The sequence below is a fragment of the Enhydra lutris genome, unplaced genomic scaffold (genome assembly GCF_002288905.1).
Source record: "Enhydra lutris kenyoni isolate GAN:26980312 unplaced genomic scaffold, ASM228890v2 scaffoldscaffold5, whole genome shotgun sequence".
Classification (NCBI taxonomy): domain Eukaryota; kingdom Metazoa; phylum Chordata; class Mammalia; order Carnivora; family Mustelidae; genus Enhydra; species Enhydra lutris.
In genome coordinates, this window is record NW_019154089.1 from 10,409,318 (window position 1) to 10,429,876 (window position 20,559).

The 20,559-nt window shown below is 35.4% G+C and overlaps 1 protein-coding gene across 1 annotated transcript in view; it reads right to left on the reverse strand.

The window, feature by feature from the left end:
* Positions 1–20,559, reverse strand: part of LOC111141183 (ADAM metallopeptidase with thrombospondin type 1 motif 19) — a 246,812-nt gene that overhangs the window by 101,979 nt on the left and 124,274 nt on the right. Inside the window, exons 9-10 of the mRNA XM_022493562.1 lie at positions 6,136–6,276; positions 4,542–4,692 (exon numbers count right to left, since the gene is read on the reverse strand). Coding sequence (XP_022349270.1) covers positions 4,542–4,692; positions 6,136–6,276 — 292 coding nt within the window. The remainder of the gene's footprint in view (positions 1–4,541; positions 4,693–6,135; positions 6,277–20,559) is intronic.

Consider the following 20,559-nt stretch of genomic DNA (forward strand, 5'->3'; position numbering starts at 1 on the left):
TGTGTGGCTTAACCAGGAGAACTCTCCAAAGTCTACACTTCACAACTATTTCCCTCATACTTTTAAGTTATACCCCCTGACACTTGTAGGTTCAGGGATTTCAAGATAGTTCCAACTCACAGAGTACTAAATCTTGTGGGAAAAGCAAGTCAATTACATATTCTCAGACTTCCTTTTACTCCTGCTTTCTTCTGCTTTTTCATTCTCACTTTGAAGATGTCCCAACTGAGCCTTCATGAACTTGTTTTCTCTTGGTCCTATTCCCACCAACCAATGTCTTCAGAATTTTCTTTGTTGGTTTTTCCGTATGTTCCTCATCTCCAAATACAGTAGTCAACAACTTCCTCTGTCTCTCCTTTGTCGTTTTTATCTAACTCCTTTCCTAGCAGCTCTAGCTGGATGTTTAATGAGCATCTTAAACTTGAAACATGACTGAAATTTCATTCCAGGGCATTCTGTTTTCTCTTTCCATATTCCTCCTGAGATAAATGCATGGCCTGCTCTCTCACTGCCTTCAGATATCAAAATAAATGTCACCTTCTCCAGGAGGCCTTCCTAGATCACCCTATAGAAAAATAACATCATCCCCACCCTCCCAATCCCTGGTTTGACTCCCTATCTCTCTTATCTGGGTTTGCACCTTTCCAAAATACTTATTACCAACTGATGTGTTATAAATGTATTTGTTAAAATGTATGTATCAATGTTTTTGCCCGGTTTTTTGCAAAAAAAAAATGTAAGTTCCATGAAAGGTGGGGGTCTTTGTTTCCTGCTCTATTACTAGTATACAGAACTGTGCTTGAAAAGTAGTTAAAACTCAAGAAATATCTATAAATCAGTGACTGCATTTGTCTTCAATAGCTCTATTGGTTTAGTTACTACACTCTGTACTCTGCACTAATTTGGAATTAAACTCATGATTTTCAAGAGTTGTATCAGAAAATGATTGTGGAATTAGAGAAGTCCATTCTCTTAGCTCTAAGACTGAGAAAGATAATATAGCCCAACTTCTTATTCTACAGAGTGTGTCTTAAAGAGAAAAAGGTTTTGACTAAAGTTACACAACGAATAAAAGACAGAAACATTATTAAAGACTGGGTTCACGCCACTCCAAACAGCATTCTTCAATCAAACCATGACCCAGAGGTGTTTTTCCCACAGCAGTCCTATTCTTTCTGGTATTGTTTTAAGAATAATTTTTAATAAATATTATACACAGAAATAAAGAAAAAACTGATTTTATCAATAAAAATGTCACACACATAAAGCCTGAATGTAAAAAAAGACTATTTCTAAATACCCAAAACTTAATTTTATTTACAAAATATCTAGTTTAAAACATAGCAACATCCTAGGACATTGAGAAATATACATGTAAAATCCTGTAATAAACATATTTTCGGAGATGGAAGAAACTCCATGCAGGTAGGTTAGTGAGAAATAACATACAGTAGAGTAAAATAACTTAGAAAAATAAAATAAATCAATTAAGATATTTAATCCTGATGATGCAGGTGCTATAGCAGAAGAAACAAATTCAGTTAAAACACAGGATATGATTTATTTATTTATTTATTTATTTATTTATTTTTGGAGAGAGATAGAGAAAGAGCAAGAATACATGTGATGGGGTGAGGGCAAAGAAGGGCAGAAGGAGAGGGAGAGAGACAATCTTAGGGAGGCTCCATGCTCAGTGCTGAACCCAAGGTAGAGCTTAAGATATCATGACCCTGAAATCATGACCTAAGCTGAAATCAAGAGTCCCACACTTAACCGACTGTGCCACCCAGGTGTTGTGTGATCTGATCTATGATTTTAACCTTTAAAGAAGTTTGAGTTCTGTAAGAAGCAGTAGAGCACAGCAGTTACAATGTATTCCATTGTTTGGATCTGCACCTGACACTCCCTCCTGACACGTGTAAGAAGTTAACAGTTATTTAACTTGTATAGACCTCAAATTTTTTTAAAGATTTTATTTATTTATTTGACAGAGAGATTACAAGTAGGCAGAAAGGCGGGGAGAGAAAGAGGGAGGGAAGCAGGCTCTCTGCTGAGCAGAGAGCCCGATGTGGGCTCCCTGGATCCCAGAACCCTGGGATCATGACCTGAGCCAAAAGCAGAGGCTTAACCCAGGATCCCAGGACCCTGGGATCATGACCTGAGCCAAAGGCAGAGTCTTAACCCACTGAGCCACCCAGGTGCACCAGGCCTCAAATTTTTATCTGTAAAACAGAACTGAGTAGTGAGTATGGCATATAATATCTATAAGAATCAAATTAGATCATAACTATAAGTAATTAACGTACTATGTGGCATATATTTGAGAGTTCAAAATATTGTAGAATGTGTATTAGTACAATTTAACTGCAATACAAAATAATTTCTAAAAGCTCTTAAATATAAATATTTGTGGGGGCTGCCTGGGTGGCTCAGTGGGTTAAGCCTCTGCCTTCAGCTCAGGTCATGATCTCAGGGTCCTGGAATTGAGTCCCACATCGGGCTCTCTGCTGGGCAGGGAGCCTGCTTCCTCCTCCCTCTCTCTCTCTCTCTCTCTCCCTCTCTGCCTACTTATGATCTCTCTCTGTCAAATAGACAAAATCTTTAAAAAAAAAAATTTGTGAAAAATAATCAAAATTTACCAAAATCATGTTTGCAGTTGATCATTTGCAGAGTATTTCTAACATTTGGGGTACTTTACAAAACATGAAAATTTTACATTTATCGGTGTAATCAATTCTCTATACCACATGAACTGAAACTACAATGGTAAGCAGAAACAGCCTAGTCTGTTTTCCAAAACAATGCTAATTTCAGCATGTGGAAATGTACCTCAAAACATTCATTTTGCCATGAAGATTTAAGAAAGATGACTATAACCCACTTTTTGATTGTATGAAGGCCCAGAGTGAAAGCAGAGTGAATAAGAAGTTCAGGGTTGGATCCAGGCCAGGTGTACAGAGCCAAGCTGCCTAATGTTGAATCATCACACCTGATGCTAAGTTCCAAGGGCCCCATAGGTCTGCCACCAGATAAACCCTTGGGAACCAGGTCACAATCACACACATACACTAGCAATCCTTTTTTTTTTATTTTTTAAAGGATTATACATCTATGTGTGTGAGAGAGAGGGGAAGGGCAGAGAGAGAATCTCAAGCAGAGAGAGAGCGAGAGGGAGGAGGAGCAGAGAGAGACAATCTCGAGCAGACTCCATGCTTAGCATGGATCCTGATGCGGGGCTTGATCTCACAACATCAGATCAGGACCTGAGCCGAAAGTAAGATCGGCCGCCTAACTGACTGAGCCACCCAGACACCCTGCCAACAGTTCCTTTTGGAGTCCACTATTGCTAGATGGATTCTGTAGTCTTCACTTCCTTCAACATGTCACATTTAACCCAGCTCTAACTCCTCCATACATTCACTTATTTTAATCTTAAGTCACTCACTGAGTGCCCGCCATGTGCCAGCCACTGGGCTAGATGCTGGAGAAATTGCTCTCTGCCCTCCTGGAGCTTACCCACTGGTGTGGGAAATGGATAAGAAGAAAATAATAAGTGAACAACTCCTTGGATAAAAACTACAAAGAAGAGAGAGCATCAAATATTTCATATGCTGCATGCTTTTTTTTTTTTTTTTAACTTATAAAGGATTTTAACTATGCTGCTAGTACTCCAAAACAGCATTCTCTTCAACAAAGCCAAAGTCCTTTGAGGCAATCACAGAAACTTAAGTAGAATGAAATACAGCTACCAACTTACTCTAAGCATGACTATCAGTGTATTCCTGCAATACAAAGTGTGTGTGTGTGTGTGTGTGTGTGTGTGTGTTGAGAAAAGGTGGGAATAGATGGGCGGTTAGGGGATGGGCAGACAAAAGAAAGAAGGGAAAGGAAGAAGAACTAAAATTCTTACATCAGTCAAGAAGGTCATTTTGCTCAATCTTTCAGACTTCATATTTTCTATACTGCTACCACTGGGCTCTTTGAGTAATTAGTGACCCTTTGAATATTAATACATAGCTTAACAGCATGTATCTTACCCCACATATTTACCCCTTTCCTGTAGTTTAGCTATTTAAAAATGTACTCTCTAGTTTTTGTCCTGGTAGAACATATTTTTAACATTTTATTTCCAGGGTTAAAAGATAAAAGTTTTCCTCTGCAATTACATGTTCATGTATCATTTTTGGTATATTTTTATCTGGTTCCCTAGCATGTAAGAAAGGAAGAGCTTTAAAATTGAAGCACTGAACTGGCACAGTAGAAATATTTCCCCGGCTTCAGTGCCATTTTTAAATTTGAAATTCTTGGGTCATTCCTTCCTGACTTAGATTAAATGTCCACACCTTATTTCTATCACTTCCAAAGTGCCAGGGGAAAAATTGCAGTAATCTTTTCTTAGAAAATCTCTCTTTCAAGATTGGGGTGCTCTCCAAATAGCCACAAACTCTGAAATAAAGTCATCTTTCCCACTTCCAGTCAATGCTTCTAAACAATGAATGTGAACATACACTTAAACAATCACATCTGGACACAACCCTTACCTGCATCTCTTGACAAAAGGAAGCCAATGGCCCAAAGAGAATCTGACATTGCTCGTCAGCAGTGTATGTCATCCCTGGCAACTTGGAGGGAACCATCACGGAATTGACACTCTGGGGGTTTGTCTGTAGCAAGCAGTTACTGGCCTTTGACCTGGCAATACGCACATACGTGTAAAATTTTGAATTTCATGTAAAAACTTGTTATAATTAGCATAGCAACAGGAAACAATTTTATAATGTTAAAAATATGTTCTTACTTTGATTTATAAGTTCTACTGAATATTCTTAGAAAGCATCCCCATATGAGAATCATTTATGTACAACTATGTAAGATAATTCCAATAATAATAATAATAATAGTCAAGTTAACAGAATGTTTTGGATTATAAAGTTCTTTCATAGGGATTAATTCAGCTAATCTATATAACATGGTAAAGTGGTATTACTATACATACTTGTAAGATGAGGAAACTCAGACTTGGAGAGTAACTTGCTCAAAAATAATGCATAAAGGTAAGAAATCAATTATATTTGGGGACTAAGAGAATATATGGAAGGCTCTGTCAAGTGAGTATTAGCTATAGATATTTCAGTACTTGACATTGTAATGCAACTTCCATTTACGAGGTGACGTTTAATTTTATCATCCATCTGATTCTTGTGAAGGCCACCATACAAAATCACTTATGTTCCTTAGGAACTACTCAAGGGTTACTGTTGCAGTGAGGTGGTGAGTTCACATACTACACGTTCTGTATACTGTTCTCTACACCATCACAGAATGTCCAGCATATAGCTCACACCAGAGTTATGGTAAGGCAGAAAACATTATATTTTGGTGGATTTTAATACTCATTGAACAGAAAAAATAGGCTTGCCAACTGAAATGGTATGGAAACCTGAATAAGATTTATCTCTATAGTGAACTTGGCTAGCTAGGTGCCTCTCTCTCTATCTTCATGAGACTTGCAGATACTTGAAGCATCTCTCACTCACTAGCTACTTTGTATATCATGTACTGTTTCAGCTGCTCCTTTATTACCAAAGGGATAAGTAAATAACAGGGGCTTTAAAATGAAAATTAGAACAATAATAATATTTTTCATTTCTTTTTCCAACCAGAGAGAAACTCCTCCCGCTGCTGAAAGTGGGGAAGAAGAAAATGAGGACTATTATAATGGTGACAACTATGTGTTAATGAAAAAAAATCAGTTTAGAAGTATCACAATGAAAGGGTGGAGCTTTTGTTAAAGAGGTTCTTTGTGATAACAGATGTGCTGAGTGATGAGCAATGAGAACATTTCCAATGGGAAATTTTGAAGAGGCAATTAAATACTGTGACAGATAATTTTCCAACCTTACAAATTGCCTTGCTCATTCTTTTATAAGAAAATGTGGAAACTAAGAAGCAGATGGGTTAAATAATATGTTCCAATTCACACTATGAGTCAGTGGAAGAGCCAGTGTTGGAACAGACTGCCTTGATCCCTAATCTGGTGTCCTCTCCACTCTACTGTGCCACCTTCCTTCATTGGTAGCAGAAGCAGGCACATGTAAACATTGACAATACAACAATGGTAAATGACCTTTGTACCTTAGAAATCTTTCCAAATCTTCCTTGCTACATCGGGACCATGAAACATCACCAAGATTTTGTCCTTTAATCCATTCACCAGACATGATATGAAGACCATCAGCACATGATGGGTGGTCATTGTCATGATTAATGCCCATGCTGATTCAGAATATAATTAAAATAAAAAAATTACATTAGATAAATATATTTTAGCTTTTTATAATGGCAATAAAATAACAGATGAATACTTAAAATAATGGGAGATGAATTAGTTCTAAAGATCAAAAATAAAATTAGGTTGCAGATTGATTTTTTAAAAATTTTGTTATTTTGTTAAACGTAAATATTTTTATTTAGTAAAAAACATTTTCCCAGTCAATCTGGTAAATAACATGTTTAGTCACCTCTGTCAAAATGATCTGGAGAGAAAATTTTCAGAGAAGTATATATGAAACACAGAAATAGTTTAAGTTTCTAGTCAACCATACAAGATTCTTGTTTTTGCCCAGAGATCCTTTATTCATACCTTCTATCAAATCTGAAACCACATTAAAACTATTATTTTCCCCATCTGCTTCATTAGACAGTCTTCTTCCAATATAACACAAACTATCCCTGGGGAACTTTCCCATTCCTGGCCATCTTTATTTTTTCTAGTGAATCTTGAATCTGTTGCTTTAAGTTGAAACTCTATTTAAAAATCTGACTTTTCTCCCAATGGTGTACTAGGAGAACATTAAATTCATTATGTGGAAAACTGCCATATTTTCTCTTTCAAACCTCTACTTCTGTATTCTCTTTTTCTTTCACTCTCTTTTTTGTGCCTTCACTTGCAACCCAGTCTGCCAAATCAAAAACCTTCAGGTGATTTATCCCTTCTCTCAGATCATCCCCCAGGCTATTTTATTTACTCTTGTGTGAGAGGGCAAGCCCTGCCAGTTCTACTTCCTAAACATTTCTCTCATCTGTCACCTCCTTCCAATTCCTTTGTTACTATTAAAAAGGATTATAAAGTATTTAGTCTCAACAATTATTACAGCATTATTGGGTTCCGTGCCTCTAAACGTTACCAACATTCTTTTTTTCCTACTCTGCCTCAGTGAAGTCTATTTAAAACACAATCCACTGCCATGCCTCGACTTCCCCATTACCTGTATGGCACCTCCCAGCTCTCTAACATGGTACAAAGTCTTTGTCTTGTTCCAAATCCTTTACTGCATTTTCTTTTCAGCAAATGATTTCTAGTGTCCCAAACAGTATATTCTGTTTTATTATTTTATAATTGTCATTTAGCATTTTCTGTGTCACACACCATACAAAGGGATTTATAAGTGTGAATTAAATGACTCTCTAAGGTAGGGACTGTTAAAACCCCATTTTTGCTGATGAGAAATAAATTTCCCCAGGTTCTACAGTGAGAGAGTGGAAAGTGGGGATATCTGAAGCGAGATGGCTGGCTCTAGAATCATGGGACTGACCGTGACACAGTTGGCATGGATAAATTCCATTCCCTCTCCTGCCCTGTCCAAAGTGCCTCTCCTTCAATGCCTTTGCCTGGATAAATTCTACTTGATCTTCAAGGATACTGTCAATCACCCTCATGAGGTTTTCTTTCACTGACTTCCATCTTATGTATGTGTGCTCTTTGTACTACCATTGGATTCTGTGAACAACATTGTCAGAGCATTTTCTATGTTGCATTATCCATTTTAACTTCTGGTTAATGCTACAACTACTTCAGGGCAAGAATTTGCTCATCTCTTTAAGATCCTGGCATACTGGAATGATACTCTATAAACTGACTTAGATGCTGAATCAAGTCACCATGTAGAACCACTTCTATTGCAGGACAACGTTCATATAATCTCCACTGAATTCTTATAATGAAGGTTAATAGTGAAGACACAGGAAGAGGAAAGATTCAGTTTTGTAAAAGCCAAGTTTGAAATAATGGCAGGATAGTCAAGGGTTCCCTTTTCTCATTCTGTATTATGTAGATAATAAAATAGTCTTTCATAATAAAAATAGCTACATTATATTTTAAAATGCTAATAAAAGAATTATTATAAAAGCTGCCAAGGGACATCACAACTGGACTACCTATGTGTTCTCAAATCAAAATAAGAATTTTCATGACAATCAAATTGCTTTTTCATTGAGAAATTAAAACTTTGAATCAAAATTATTATATTGATTATGTTTTTTTTAAAGAAGAAAATGATATGGCTAGAATAGTAATTAATTTCTGAGTTAAAAATAATGAATGAGGAAATCACTGTGTTTGCTAACTTCTGAAGACTCCCAAAATTCTGGTCTAAATAAAACTATAAATACATGACTGGATATCACTTTCCATTTTTTCATGTTAGAAAAATTCAGTTCTAGGTTGAACCATATTTTTCACTCCTATTCTAATTAATGTCTTTAAATATGGTCTGTATCAACACACATTAATATGATGACTGACAGATTAGGAAGCTAAATTTTTTCATACCTTGACGATAAAGAGGAAAAGTAAGAGATGATGTGGAGTAGGTGTGGACCAGTTTAGTTACTGAGAGGCACGGTGAAAGATGTTGAAGTTGAAAGAGATGTAAATTCTGTATCTCCCATCCCCTTATTCATGGAACTTGAGACAAGCAAATAATAACAAAGAAATAAATGTGCCTCAGTTTCCTCACTTATGAAGTATACTTTCCTAACTGATTGTTAGGGAAATTACATGAGGATGATGTAAAATGCCTGCACAGTGCCTGGAATACAGTAGGAACCCATGATGATTCTTTTTATGGGGGCAAGAAATCAGAGAACTCTCATCATTCTTACTTGTCAAAAAGCACAAAAAGGTAAACATAATGATGTGCAATTTGCAGTATTTGTGGAAGTTGCTTTGCAGGAAGTTGTAGACTTAAAGGAAAACCAAATAAAGAATAACGGCAAGAATTTGTTTTGCTCTGATGTTAAAATAAGAAAATGCAGAGGTGCATGGGTGGCTCAGTCAGTTAAGCATCTGCCTTCAGCTCAGGTCATGGTCCTGGGGTCCTGGGAACAAACCCTTCTCCCTCTCCTTCTGCCTGCCATTCTGCCTACTTGCACTGTGTGTGTGTGTGTGTGTGTGTGTGTGTGAAATAAATAAATAAAATCTTCCAAAAAAAAAAAAAAAAGAAACTGTAAACGAGGCAGAATCTCACAAATTGAATAAAATGCCTTAATGCATTTCTAACTGTATGGCTCAGATGCAGTCCTTGCCAAGATCACCATGTCACCTCCACCAGGGAGGAATTCTGGCTGCAGCACACGTTGCTGGGTGACCCTGTTTTATCAACAGCCACTTGCCCTGTGGAACATGCTCAGCTCTTCCATCTGTGGTGGTACAGTCTTTCAAACCGTACACAAATACTATTACTTCTGAAAGGCAACTGGTCTTTTTCAGAAACAATAAAACTTCTTAAATAATATGTCCATTTGAGAGAAGGAGAGGTTTTGTTTCCAAGACTTAGCAATTTGGACATTTTCCCAAAGTAGTATAACGTGATTTTCCAAATTGGAAAGATGACAACTTCTCATCCAGATGATCATTTTCCTTTTGGGATCCTGATTCTCATGTAAGCAATTAGCTCTAGCCATGGAGAGATGTGATGATTCAAACATTGTTTACCATTAGTTCAATTTTCCTAAAGTTATTTAACTTGTAACAGAGAAGATTATCATTAAACTGGGATGGGCATCTTTTTTTTTTTTTTTTTTTTTTTTTTTTTAACCACACATCTGGAACTATCCGGAAACACTGCTTAGTTCCGATTCTACAGATTTGAAATAAAATAAACTGTGAACTTTTATCTGCACCAGTCACTGTATTAATCATTTATGATGATGATATCACTTAATCCTCACAATATCCCCATTGGGTTTCTATTATCATGACTTCTATTCCCTACATGAAGAATGTGCAGAGATTAGCGGTGGAGTTGGGACTCAGAGCCAGGCAGTCTGATGGTCAAGCAGAGAGATCTCTAGACAACCAAACTATAGTGGATCAAAACTCTCCATTTATGCATACGATTTTTTTTTGTTTCCTGAATAATTTTAAATGTCTACTCTCTGTTAGCAGAAATACACCTCCACATATATAGTTCTAAAACCGAGTTGCATGCATTGTATGGAAAACATTCTAAAAGTAAGACATTAGCAACACCTCTCCTTGTACTGTGCAACTGAGCTACATTTTAATAATCTCAGTTTAAATTCATTTTGACAAAGAGCCTTGGGCAAATAAACTCTCCACTAACATTGTACATGGTTGTCAAGTCAACTGAAAAAATATTTTTATCTTATAAAACTTCTCAACTTGTTTAAAAGTCACTGCCAGGAAGTTTTGTGATATCCTGCGGAAAGCTGGAGAAACATTTGGATTTTGAAGATGGTCCCTTTTGATGTTTAAAGAGTTAGAAAGGAGAACATTTATGAACTCACTCACATATTTTACATAATTCAGAAAGGATCAGATTTGTAAACAGTAGTTCTTTAGAAGAGTAAACTTTTTTGTGTTAAATATATTAAATAATTTGTCATGAGGTATTATTTCACACTAAAAGTCCATATATCATATGGAAAATTTTATTTTAAAAAAAGAAACAAACTGTCACAATGTCTAAGTGGAACTGTATTCTATTTCCAAGAAATGACAATTTCATACAATTCTGTGGCTGCGTCTGGTGTAAGTTCACTGCTTATGGGAAAAAAAATCCAAATAAGTTTATTACTTTTTAGATTTTAAATAATTTTAATCATTTAAATTTCATTCTTCATTAAACAATTAAATATGTACCACTGTTGGAAGTCAAAAGTCAAAGCAAAGCAAGTCGGCAACAGTTAAAATAAAAAAAATAAAAAAATAAAAAAAAAAAGGAGAGATACCAAAAGAGGGATTCCTTTTGATTTTACTGTACATTCTAAGCCAGGTTTATCTAGGAACTGGACAAATACTTGTTGAAAATGTGCTGTATGCCGGGTCCTATACCAAGTTGGGTTCATAAAAATTAGTATTAAAGATCCAGTTCCTACCCTCAAGGAGTTTACCATCTATTGGGGTTAGGACACAATATCCTTTGCTCTTAGGAAGTGAACACATGCCTGGATCCTGTTAGTTCTGTATTCCTTAAAGCTCTCCCACCTATCCCACCCTTTCCATGACCAATTATATCAACCAAGACAAGCGCTAATTCTCACTTCTGGACTCTTGTAATGTTTGACTGACCTTGTGCCTCTTAACTTCTTGCTTTATTAAACCATGCCTTAATTGCCTTAGATTGTTATGAATATATTAATATAAAAACTAGTTTCCTAGGCAATTTTTTTTTAAGATAGAGAGAGGGTGAATGGGGGAGGGGAGAGGAGAAAGAGAGAATCTTAAGGAGGCTCCCCACTGAGTGCCAAGCCTGAAGACGGGCTCATTCTCATGACCCTGAGATCATGACTCTAGCCGAAACCAAGAGTTAGATGCCGAACCCACTGAACCACCTGGGTACCACCTGCCTCCATGCAAAATATTTTAATATTCCTTGGCAAGCAGTGATACTGAAAATGGGAATAATGAAACATGTACATCAAAATCCTAGGGCATGCTGATGTTGGGTTAGTTAAAATGCAGAGTTCTGGGTCCTGCCACAGTGGATTGAAAGACACTATCTAGAGATAAGGCCTAAGAAATTATTTTTTAATTTACTTTATAGATGATGCTTACTCAAAATTATAAGAAGCCATGATCTATAGGACAAAAACCCAAGCTTTTATCTTATTTTTCAAGTGATCTGTAAACTGACTTCAATCTAATTTTCATTGGAACAGTTAATTCTCCCCTGTCATTTTGTACAGTCCCTTCTTAACAGAATGCTTTCCCCAGATTATCTATATTTACAAATGCAACCCAGATTTTAAGACCTTCTTGCTGTATAAAGGGGCCTTCAATAAATTCTAGCATATATTTCCCACGATTGTTAACTTCAGTGGTTTTCAAATATATGGCAGGTGTACATATCAGAACTACCTTCAATTTCTGGCAAATTCTAAGTAATACATATAAACTCTCACCATCTAGAATTTAAGTGTTTGGACAACAAGAATTCTTGACATTAAATAAATGTCTACAGACTTACTAGCTGATAGCGAATCATAGAAGCAACTGAATAGTCTGTAAATTTGACAGCAAGTTGAAACTAACGTGGCCTCTTCCTAACTTAGAGGAATTATAAGCCTGAAAAGTCTACAGATGATCTGCTCAAGGAAGGTTGCTTGCCTGGCCCTGGAACACACATTTGCCAGGATACATTAGAGAAATGCAAACAGAAAGCCAATTCTTATAAGACCATTCATTAGCTGGGTGATTTTTTCCCTTCTTCCACCTACTCACTCTGACATCCAAACCTACATTTGGAGAGAGTCTGTTGCGGGAATGCTGCCACATCTGTACTGGCTGAAGTCCCATTATGATTATTAACTTGGACAAACTACTTATTACTCTAACTGGTATCATTGTCTAAACAATGGATCAAATACAAAAGCTATGTTAGTGATCTACAAGGGTCTCCATAATAACCTCACTTCCTGCCAACCCAGTAAGAATTCTGAAGAATATGAAATCAGTTCCTTGAATGAAGAGAGACATATATGGCCAACGGGAGTCAAAGATATCCTTTTTACATTACAGCATTCGTAGAAATAAACACACTACTTCTAATTATTATTCATGCACTCTGTATTATGTGTCAGCCACTATTCCATGCAATTAAAGCATGAACAATTGAACAATGAACCTTGAAAGGAAAACTTATCCAAATTGTAGGGATGAAGAAAATTAGTACAGACACATTGACTTACCTCAAGTTTATTCAGTGAGTAGCTGGCATGACAAGAATTCAAGCCTAGGTCTATTTCTCTAATATATTTTCTCTAGCACTTGCCCACTAAGTAGTATCTAACCTTAGCCAAGGCATGTAGAGGTAGCCACAGGAAGTAGCCACAAGAAGATACTTGTGACTTCTGCTATAGGGAATCCTAAAATGTACAATGTGGTAAAGGATACAATATAGTTACATGTGGCCACTAACAATTTTAGTAGGTCAAGGAACATTAATTAAAGAATAATTAAACTTGAAAATTTTAAGGAGTAATGGATTTCTAGGGGTAGTTAAGGGTATAGTTTTTTTCTTTTATTATTACAGTAATTTGTTATTGGTTACTGTTATTCCCATCCTAATAGTCCTAGATTATGATGTAGTGCCTTTATCTTCATTTCTCATTTACTCTTTACTGTTTGTTTACTGATCCTTTAGAATATATCCTCTCTTTCTTATGGTAGATGCACATTAATGTAGAATGAAAAGCAAAATTTTTACTCCCTTCTGAAATGTACTTTTCTGGCAAGCAGAGAGAGATTAGCCAAATTTTGGTTTGATAGGGTGTCTCCTAGGACATATGCTAGCTTCTTATTGAATTAGCAGAATGGAATATCACTCAGCCGTCAGAAAGGGTGAATACCCAACTTTTGCATCAACTTGGATGGGACTGGAGATTATGCTGAGTGAAATAAGTAAAACACAGAAAGTCAGTCATCATATGGTTTCACTTATTTGTGGAACATGAGGAATAGCATGGAGGACATTAGGAGAAGGAAGGAGAAAATGAAGGGGGGGGATTCAGAGAGGGAGATGAACCACGAGAGACTATGGACTCTGGGAACAAAATGAGGGTTTTAGAGGGGAGGGGAATGAGGGGATGAGTCAGTTTGGTGATGGGTGTTAAGGAGGGCACAGATTGCATTGAGCACTGGGTGTTATATGCAGACAATGAATCATGGAACACTCCAACAAAAACTAACTATGTACTGTATGGTGACAATACATAGCATAGCAGTACATACATAGCAGTACATAACACAATAAAAATATTTAAAAAAAAGAATTAGCAGAATTTTAGATTAAATAATCAAAATAGCTAAAAGTGCTGGATTTGGCCCTTCCAAGTCCACAACTTCAGGACTTACACGAAATAGATGGAGAGGCCTGTACCCATACTTCAAGGTAGACTCATCATAACTGGCATATAATATAACTATTGCATTTCCACATAGTTAATTTTATATAGTAATACAAAATATCATCAGGTACCAAAAATATTTTGCCATATTTATATTTATATAGTTATAAAACTACACATTTTTTCCTCTCAGTTAAGGCAACTGCATTCCTTGACCCAAACTAATTCTCCTTTTCTACTTCTGGAACTCAACTATCCTCTACTTTGAATTTCAAGAGGACTGCCCAAGAGACGAGTAGTTGTACAACAAATGCTTACACATTCAAACACATGTTTAAGTGCCCATGTTGTACAACGCACTCAACACTGTGAGGAGAAAAAAAAAATGTATCAGATAGTAAGTCTATTTTTCACAGAGACTGCTGCTCAGTAAGATATGTGTGTAGGGGTTTGTAAGTATCAGTACAAACCAATATCTATTAGAAATTAAGTGGTATTTACAATTAACAGTACAAAGGAGCTAAAAAAGGAAATATATTTCCAGCCAGACTTTTAGGTCTAATTTCAGAAAAAGTGATAGCTTTTGCCTTGTCCATTAACAGATAAGTAAAATTGCAAGAGATATAAATCAGCGGGACTGAGAGTTGAAATAAGAAAAACGCATTAAGAAAAAAAGTTTGAAAGTTATGGTTCGTTTACATTCATGATATAGAGAAGTGGATTATACATTGAGAAAAGTAGACTGTGACCACTATAAAACCCATGAATCTAAGGCAAAGGAATTTGGAGTTCACTTATTTGGAGGAAAAGGGCAATAAAGATTTCTAAACTAATGGGTGAGACAGATCCGAAAGATAAAGCACTACAGTGTAAAGACCAAGCAAGCACGTATTGCAATAGTCCAAGCCTGGAAGAAGGACAGAAGAAGTAACAGACAGATGGATAGCTTTCATTTGAAAAATGAGTAGAATTTGGCAACTGATTATGAGAGGAATTAAAGGGAGAAAGAGTTAAACATGTTGCAGATGTCTCAGCTGAAGAACTGATAGCTGATGCCAGTAACAGAAATGCAGATGTCTGAAGAAACAGGTCCTACCCTTGGTTCTATTCCAGGCACAGTTTCCAGCAGAGTATGTAAGCAAATGTCATTGATTTCAAAGCCTTGTTAGTTCACAAGACACCTGCATTCTTGGTACTCTGGCAATACTTAAAACTTCAGCAGGTGCCCCAAATATTTATTGCCTTCAAGGAGCTAACTTTGCATATTTATTGCCTCATTATTCTCCCAGTTCTGAACAAACTCCTGAATTGCCAACTTGGTGGAAAAGCCGTGGCTCCACGCCAAAGTTCAGTAATAGTGATTAGTCTTTCCCCCTGGTTCAACAAGTAAAACAAAACCCAAAAACACCTAAGCATTTTTTTGGCCATATCAAAAAATGTTCTGTGTTTTTATAATGACATGATTTATAATTTCCCCTAACTTATGTAATTTTATCCACTCAACAGCTCTGCAAAGTAGGCAATCTAATGGCCACATGAAAGGTTTAATCAGTAAATAAATGATATATGCTTAATGCACTTTCAACTTATCAAAATACATAACCCTGCTAGAGTTTTTTTATTTTCTTGACACTGTTACAAGTATAAGGCATCATAAATGTGTTAAAATCAAATTACAAAATGGTATCACATACCAATCTCAAGATAAAGAGTTTTGTCCACAACTTTATGATCCCTGGACTATTTAAAAATACAACATACCTTAAAAAGGCATTCTCTATGTATAGGAAAAGAAAGTACTGAGCCATCAGATACTAATCGCCAAAAAATAAGTATTGTTTTATTAATGTAAAACAGTGACCATTTTCAACTCTTTATGATTATTTTAATAGGCTGCATATTTTTTAAGTAATGGACCCAACTTCAGCTACTCAGAAAAAGGTGAGATGTTCAACTATTCTAGCCAGCAAAGAAACACAAATACAATTCAATTAGAATTTTAAAACTTGTTATACTCAAAGCTGGCAAAAGGAGCTGAAAATGTAGGCACAAGCAATCCTCTAAATCTGGAGAACTACTGCCACATGGCCTCCAAAAATAGTGCACCACTTCCTACTCCTCTCAAAAACGTATAAGAATATCTGTTTCCCCACACATTGCAATGCTTTACACTCACTTACACTGTTATCAAAATATTGCTTAACAGTTCTTTATCGAGCACATAGGAAGGGTGGTAGACAATGTTAAATAACACCAGCCACAAAAAAGAACAGAAACAAAAAACCAAAACAAAACAAGACACAGCCCCTGTCCTTGGGAACCACAATCTAATTAGACACTGAGAGATCAAATAATGAGATAAAAATAATGTAAGCCTACAACAGTGAAAAAATTAGGAATGAAAACTACAGAGAGCTTATGAGAACATATGTTAAGAGATTTAACCTATCCATAGAGTACTTTTTTGTGAAGAAATGATCTGAGAGAAAGTAAGAAAATGGGGTAGAAGGCAGGAAGAGTTTCCCTGCCAAGGGAAAGAAATGGTCCTTGTAGTGGAAGTAAATATGGATTAATCTATAGATTTATGTGATCTGACAGATGAAAGGGGAACTGCTATTCTGAACTGGCATTCTATGAATGATGCTAAGTTTTTGTTTGTTTTAAAGCCATGGAGAGATCCCCTTGAGCTGTGTGGTGCCATTTTTTTTCTAATGGGGCTTTTGTCACTTTTTGAATTGTAGGAGCTCTATAATACTAAGGAAAATACTTCCAAATTGCAAATACTTTCACTGATGGCAATTTATCTTCTGACCATCGTGTTTCTTCCCTTGCAATGATGTTTGAGTTGTTAATTTTATGTGACTTTTCCTTCAATATTTCTAGATTTCATATCTAGAGTGACAGACATTCCCTACTAAAAGACAAAAAAAGATAAGCCAACAAAATGAAAAACATCAATGTATGCAATCATTTCCATGTGTTTTGATGTAATATATAATGTATAGAATTAGATTCCTGTTATATCTACATACTTTTTTTTTTTTTTTTGAGAGAGACAGAGTGCACGTGTTTGCGGGGAGGTTGGAGAAGCAGAGAGGGGGAGGGAAAGAGAAAATCTTAGGCAGTCTCCATGCCCAGCATGGAACCCAAAGGAGGGGGGGCTCAATTTCATGATCCTGAAATCATGACCTGAAATCAAAAGTTGGACACTTCACCAACTGAGTCACTCAGGCACCTCAGATTCCTGTTATTTATTTTTACTGAATGATTCATTTCTTTCCACTGATTATAGGTGCAGCTTTTATTATATGCTACATTTCTACATCTTTTCCTACCTATAAGTTTATTTTTTTTACTCTCTCTTCCATTGACTTATTTCTTTATTCAAGCACTAACATAAACCGTTTTACCTATTATGAAAATGTATTAGTATCTGGGAGAGTTCACCCTTCTCCTCCCCATTTTTTTTTCTTTTTTAACAACAAGTTTCTTGTGTTGATCTACATGGGATATACAGCTGGTATGTCTAATTACAAAAAAAAAAAAAAAAAAAGAAAGAAAATTTTAAGGGCATTTTTGGGCAGGTCACATTAAATTTATATATAGATAATTGTCATTTTATAATATTGACTGCTCCTATCCCAAACCTGAAAATGTCTTTCCATTTATTTAAACCACTTTTATGACTCTCTGTGTGGATATAAATTCTTCTTTTTATAAGTCTTGTACATTCCTCTGTAAGTATTTTCCTAAGTATTTTATCTTTTTTTTATTTTTTATTTTATCTTTTGCAATCTTTAATATAAATGGATTTTTTTTCTTTCTTTATAGTGTCCAAGTGGCTGCTGCTTATGTACTGAAAAGCAAAAATTTTTATATATTTTTGTAACAGGCCAAAAAAACTCTCTTGTTCTAATAGGACATATTTTTAGTAGGTTGTCTTGAGTTTCCCAATTACACAAATAATGCTCATTTTGCCATTTCTTTCTAGTTTTAATTTTCTTTTAAAACTATGAAATATTTTCAGAAAACAAGTGTGTATTATATATATATTTACACATAATATATATATTTGTGTGTGTGTATACATGTTATGTAGTCTAATACAACTTAAGCATTAAGGGAAACCATCACACAAATAAAAAATCTTAACAATGTGATCAATTCTAAGATCCATGTCAAATCTTTCAATCCGGTCTCATGTTTCTGCCTTCAAAAGAAGGCCCAAAGTATGTACTGTTTTAGAAATCATTTCAATCCTGAAGTCCTAAATATAGTGTCATATATTTTCTCTTAAAAGTCTTGTCTGTGACATATCAGTGTTTATTTTATCCAGAATTTATTTTTATAAGTAATCTGAAGGTATCCAATTTCATTTTTATATGTGTAGTAAACTAATTGCATCATCGTGTTTTTCTGAAAAATCCACTTTCTCTACTGATCTGCCAAAACCTTGTTCAAACATCAGGTTTTCATGTAGGCATGGACCTGTTTATGACTCTGTATTTTGTTCCATTGGCCCATATCCGTCCCTATTTGTATAAATGTCAAAATGTCTTAGGTACTATACTTTTGAAATCGGTCTTGATTTCTGTTAGGGAAAGATTCCCATATTGTTCTCCTTCTCATCCTTCTCTGTCTGTGCCTCTATCTGCATCTCTACCTTCTCCAATTAAGTTTTGGCTATTTTGTCTATTTGTAGTTAAATACAAATTTTGAAAATATTTACCAACCACAATATAAGAAGCTGTAGGGGTCTATTTACTGGAATTTCCATGAATCTCTAAATCGTTTACAGCAGAATTGACATCTGAAGAGAATAATTTATCCACAAACAGGTTTATTTTCATTGACACAAATTTAATATTTTTTGTTGGATTCATTCCTATGTACTTGGTGTCTCTATTGCTATAGTAAACAGTATTCTCTTTGTTAATGGCATTTTGTATTTTTGTGTTGATCACTGATTTTTGTATATTTACCTTATATTTAATAATCTTACTAAATTCATAAATTAATTCCATACTTCTACATTATGTTTTTATAGGGAATCATACTATTTGCAAATTAAAGTAGGTACATTTCTTCCATTCTCATCTCTACAGCTCTTCTTTATTTTTCTGTCATGCTTTGGGTCTCTAGTACACATATAGATGTAGTAAGATCCTTGTGATTTTCTCAATTTTGTAGAAATATTTCTAATGTTTCGCCATTAAGAATGATGTTTCTCAGGGGTGCCTGGGTGGCTCAGTTGGTTAAGTGTCTGACTCTTGATTTCAGCCCAGGTGCTTCTCTCAGGGTTGTGAGTTCAAGTCTTGTGTTGGGCTCCATGCTGGGCATGGTGCCTATTTCAAAAAAAAAATGATGTTTCCTATCAATTTTGGTAAATAAAGTATCATTAAAATTTATCTTATTGGTTTCTTATTGGACATCTACTGAGATACTATAGTTTCTACCTCTAATCTGTTCATGTGGGTATTAAGTTTTTTAAATGACAAATGACCTTTGCTATCCTGCCACAAAGCCAACTTTATTCCCTTGTATTACTTTGTTTACAGTGTTGCTTTATTTTGAAAACATTTTTTTCATTTTTTCATCATTCTCAGATAAGAAAGGACTGTAGCTTTTTTTCCTCATAATTGTACTTGTTGATTTTTATTTTTAAGATTTTACTTTTTCATTTGACAGAAAGAGCACAAGCAGGGGGAGTGAGTGGCAGGCAGAAGGAGAGGGAGAAGCAGGATCCCCAAGTAGCGGGGAGCTCGATGTGGGTCTCTATCCCAGGACCCTGGGATCATGACCTCAGCAGAAGGCAGATGCTTAACTGACTGAGCCACAGAGGCACACCTCCCCTTATTGATTTTTATATTATATTAATACTATCCTCAAATAATGAGTTGTAGAGTGTTCCTTTATTTTCTAGAAAAACTAGATTAATGTTAGCATTATTTATTCATTGAACATATTTCTGTCTGAAATGGTATTTTCTTTGGGAAGATTTTAATGCACTGACACAATTCCTTTAAATGGTTATAGGGCTTTATGTCCTTCTATTATGTTTTCTTAGAATTTTCCCATTTCATCTGCTTTTAATTTTGTCATGATAGTATTCATTGTATGTTCTTAGTGTCTTTTAAATACCTTTGGTATCTGTTATGCCACCTTTTCTCATTTCTAATACTGATGAATTGTGCATTTTCTTCCTTGATCAATTTTATATTTGTCAATTTTATTTGCATTTCATAATTTTGACTTTGCTTTTCAATTTCATTGTATTTTCCTATTTTATTAGTTCCCACTCCTTGCAGTTTCTCTCTTCTAATACCTTTTACTTTGCTGTTATTTTTCTAACCTCTTAATATGAAAACTTAAGGTCATTAATTTCATAATTTAGTTTTTATATATGTG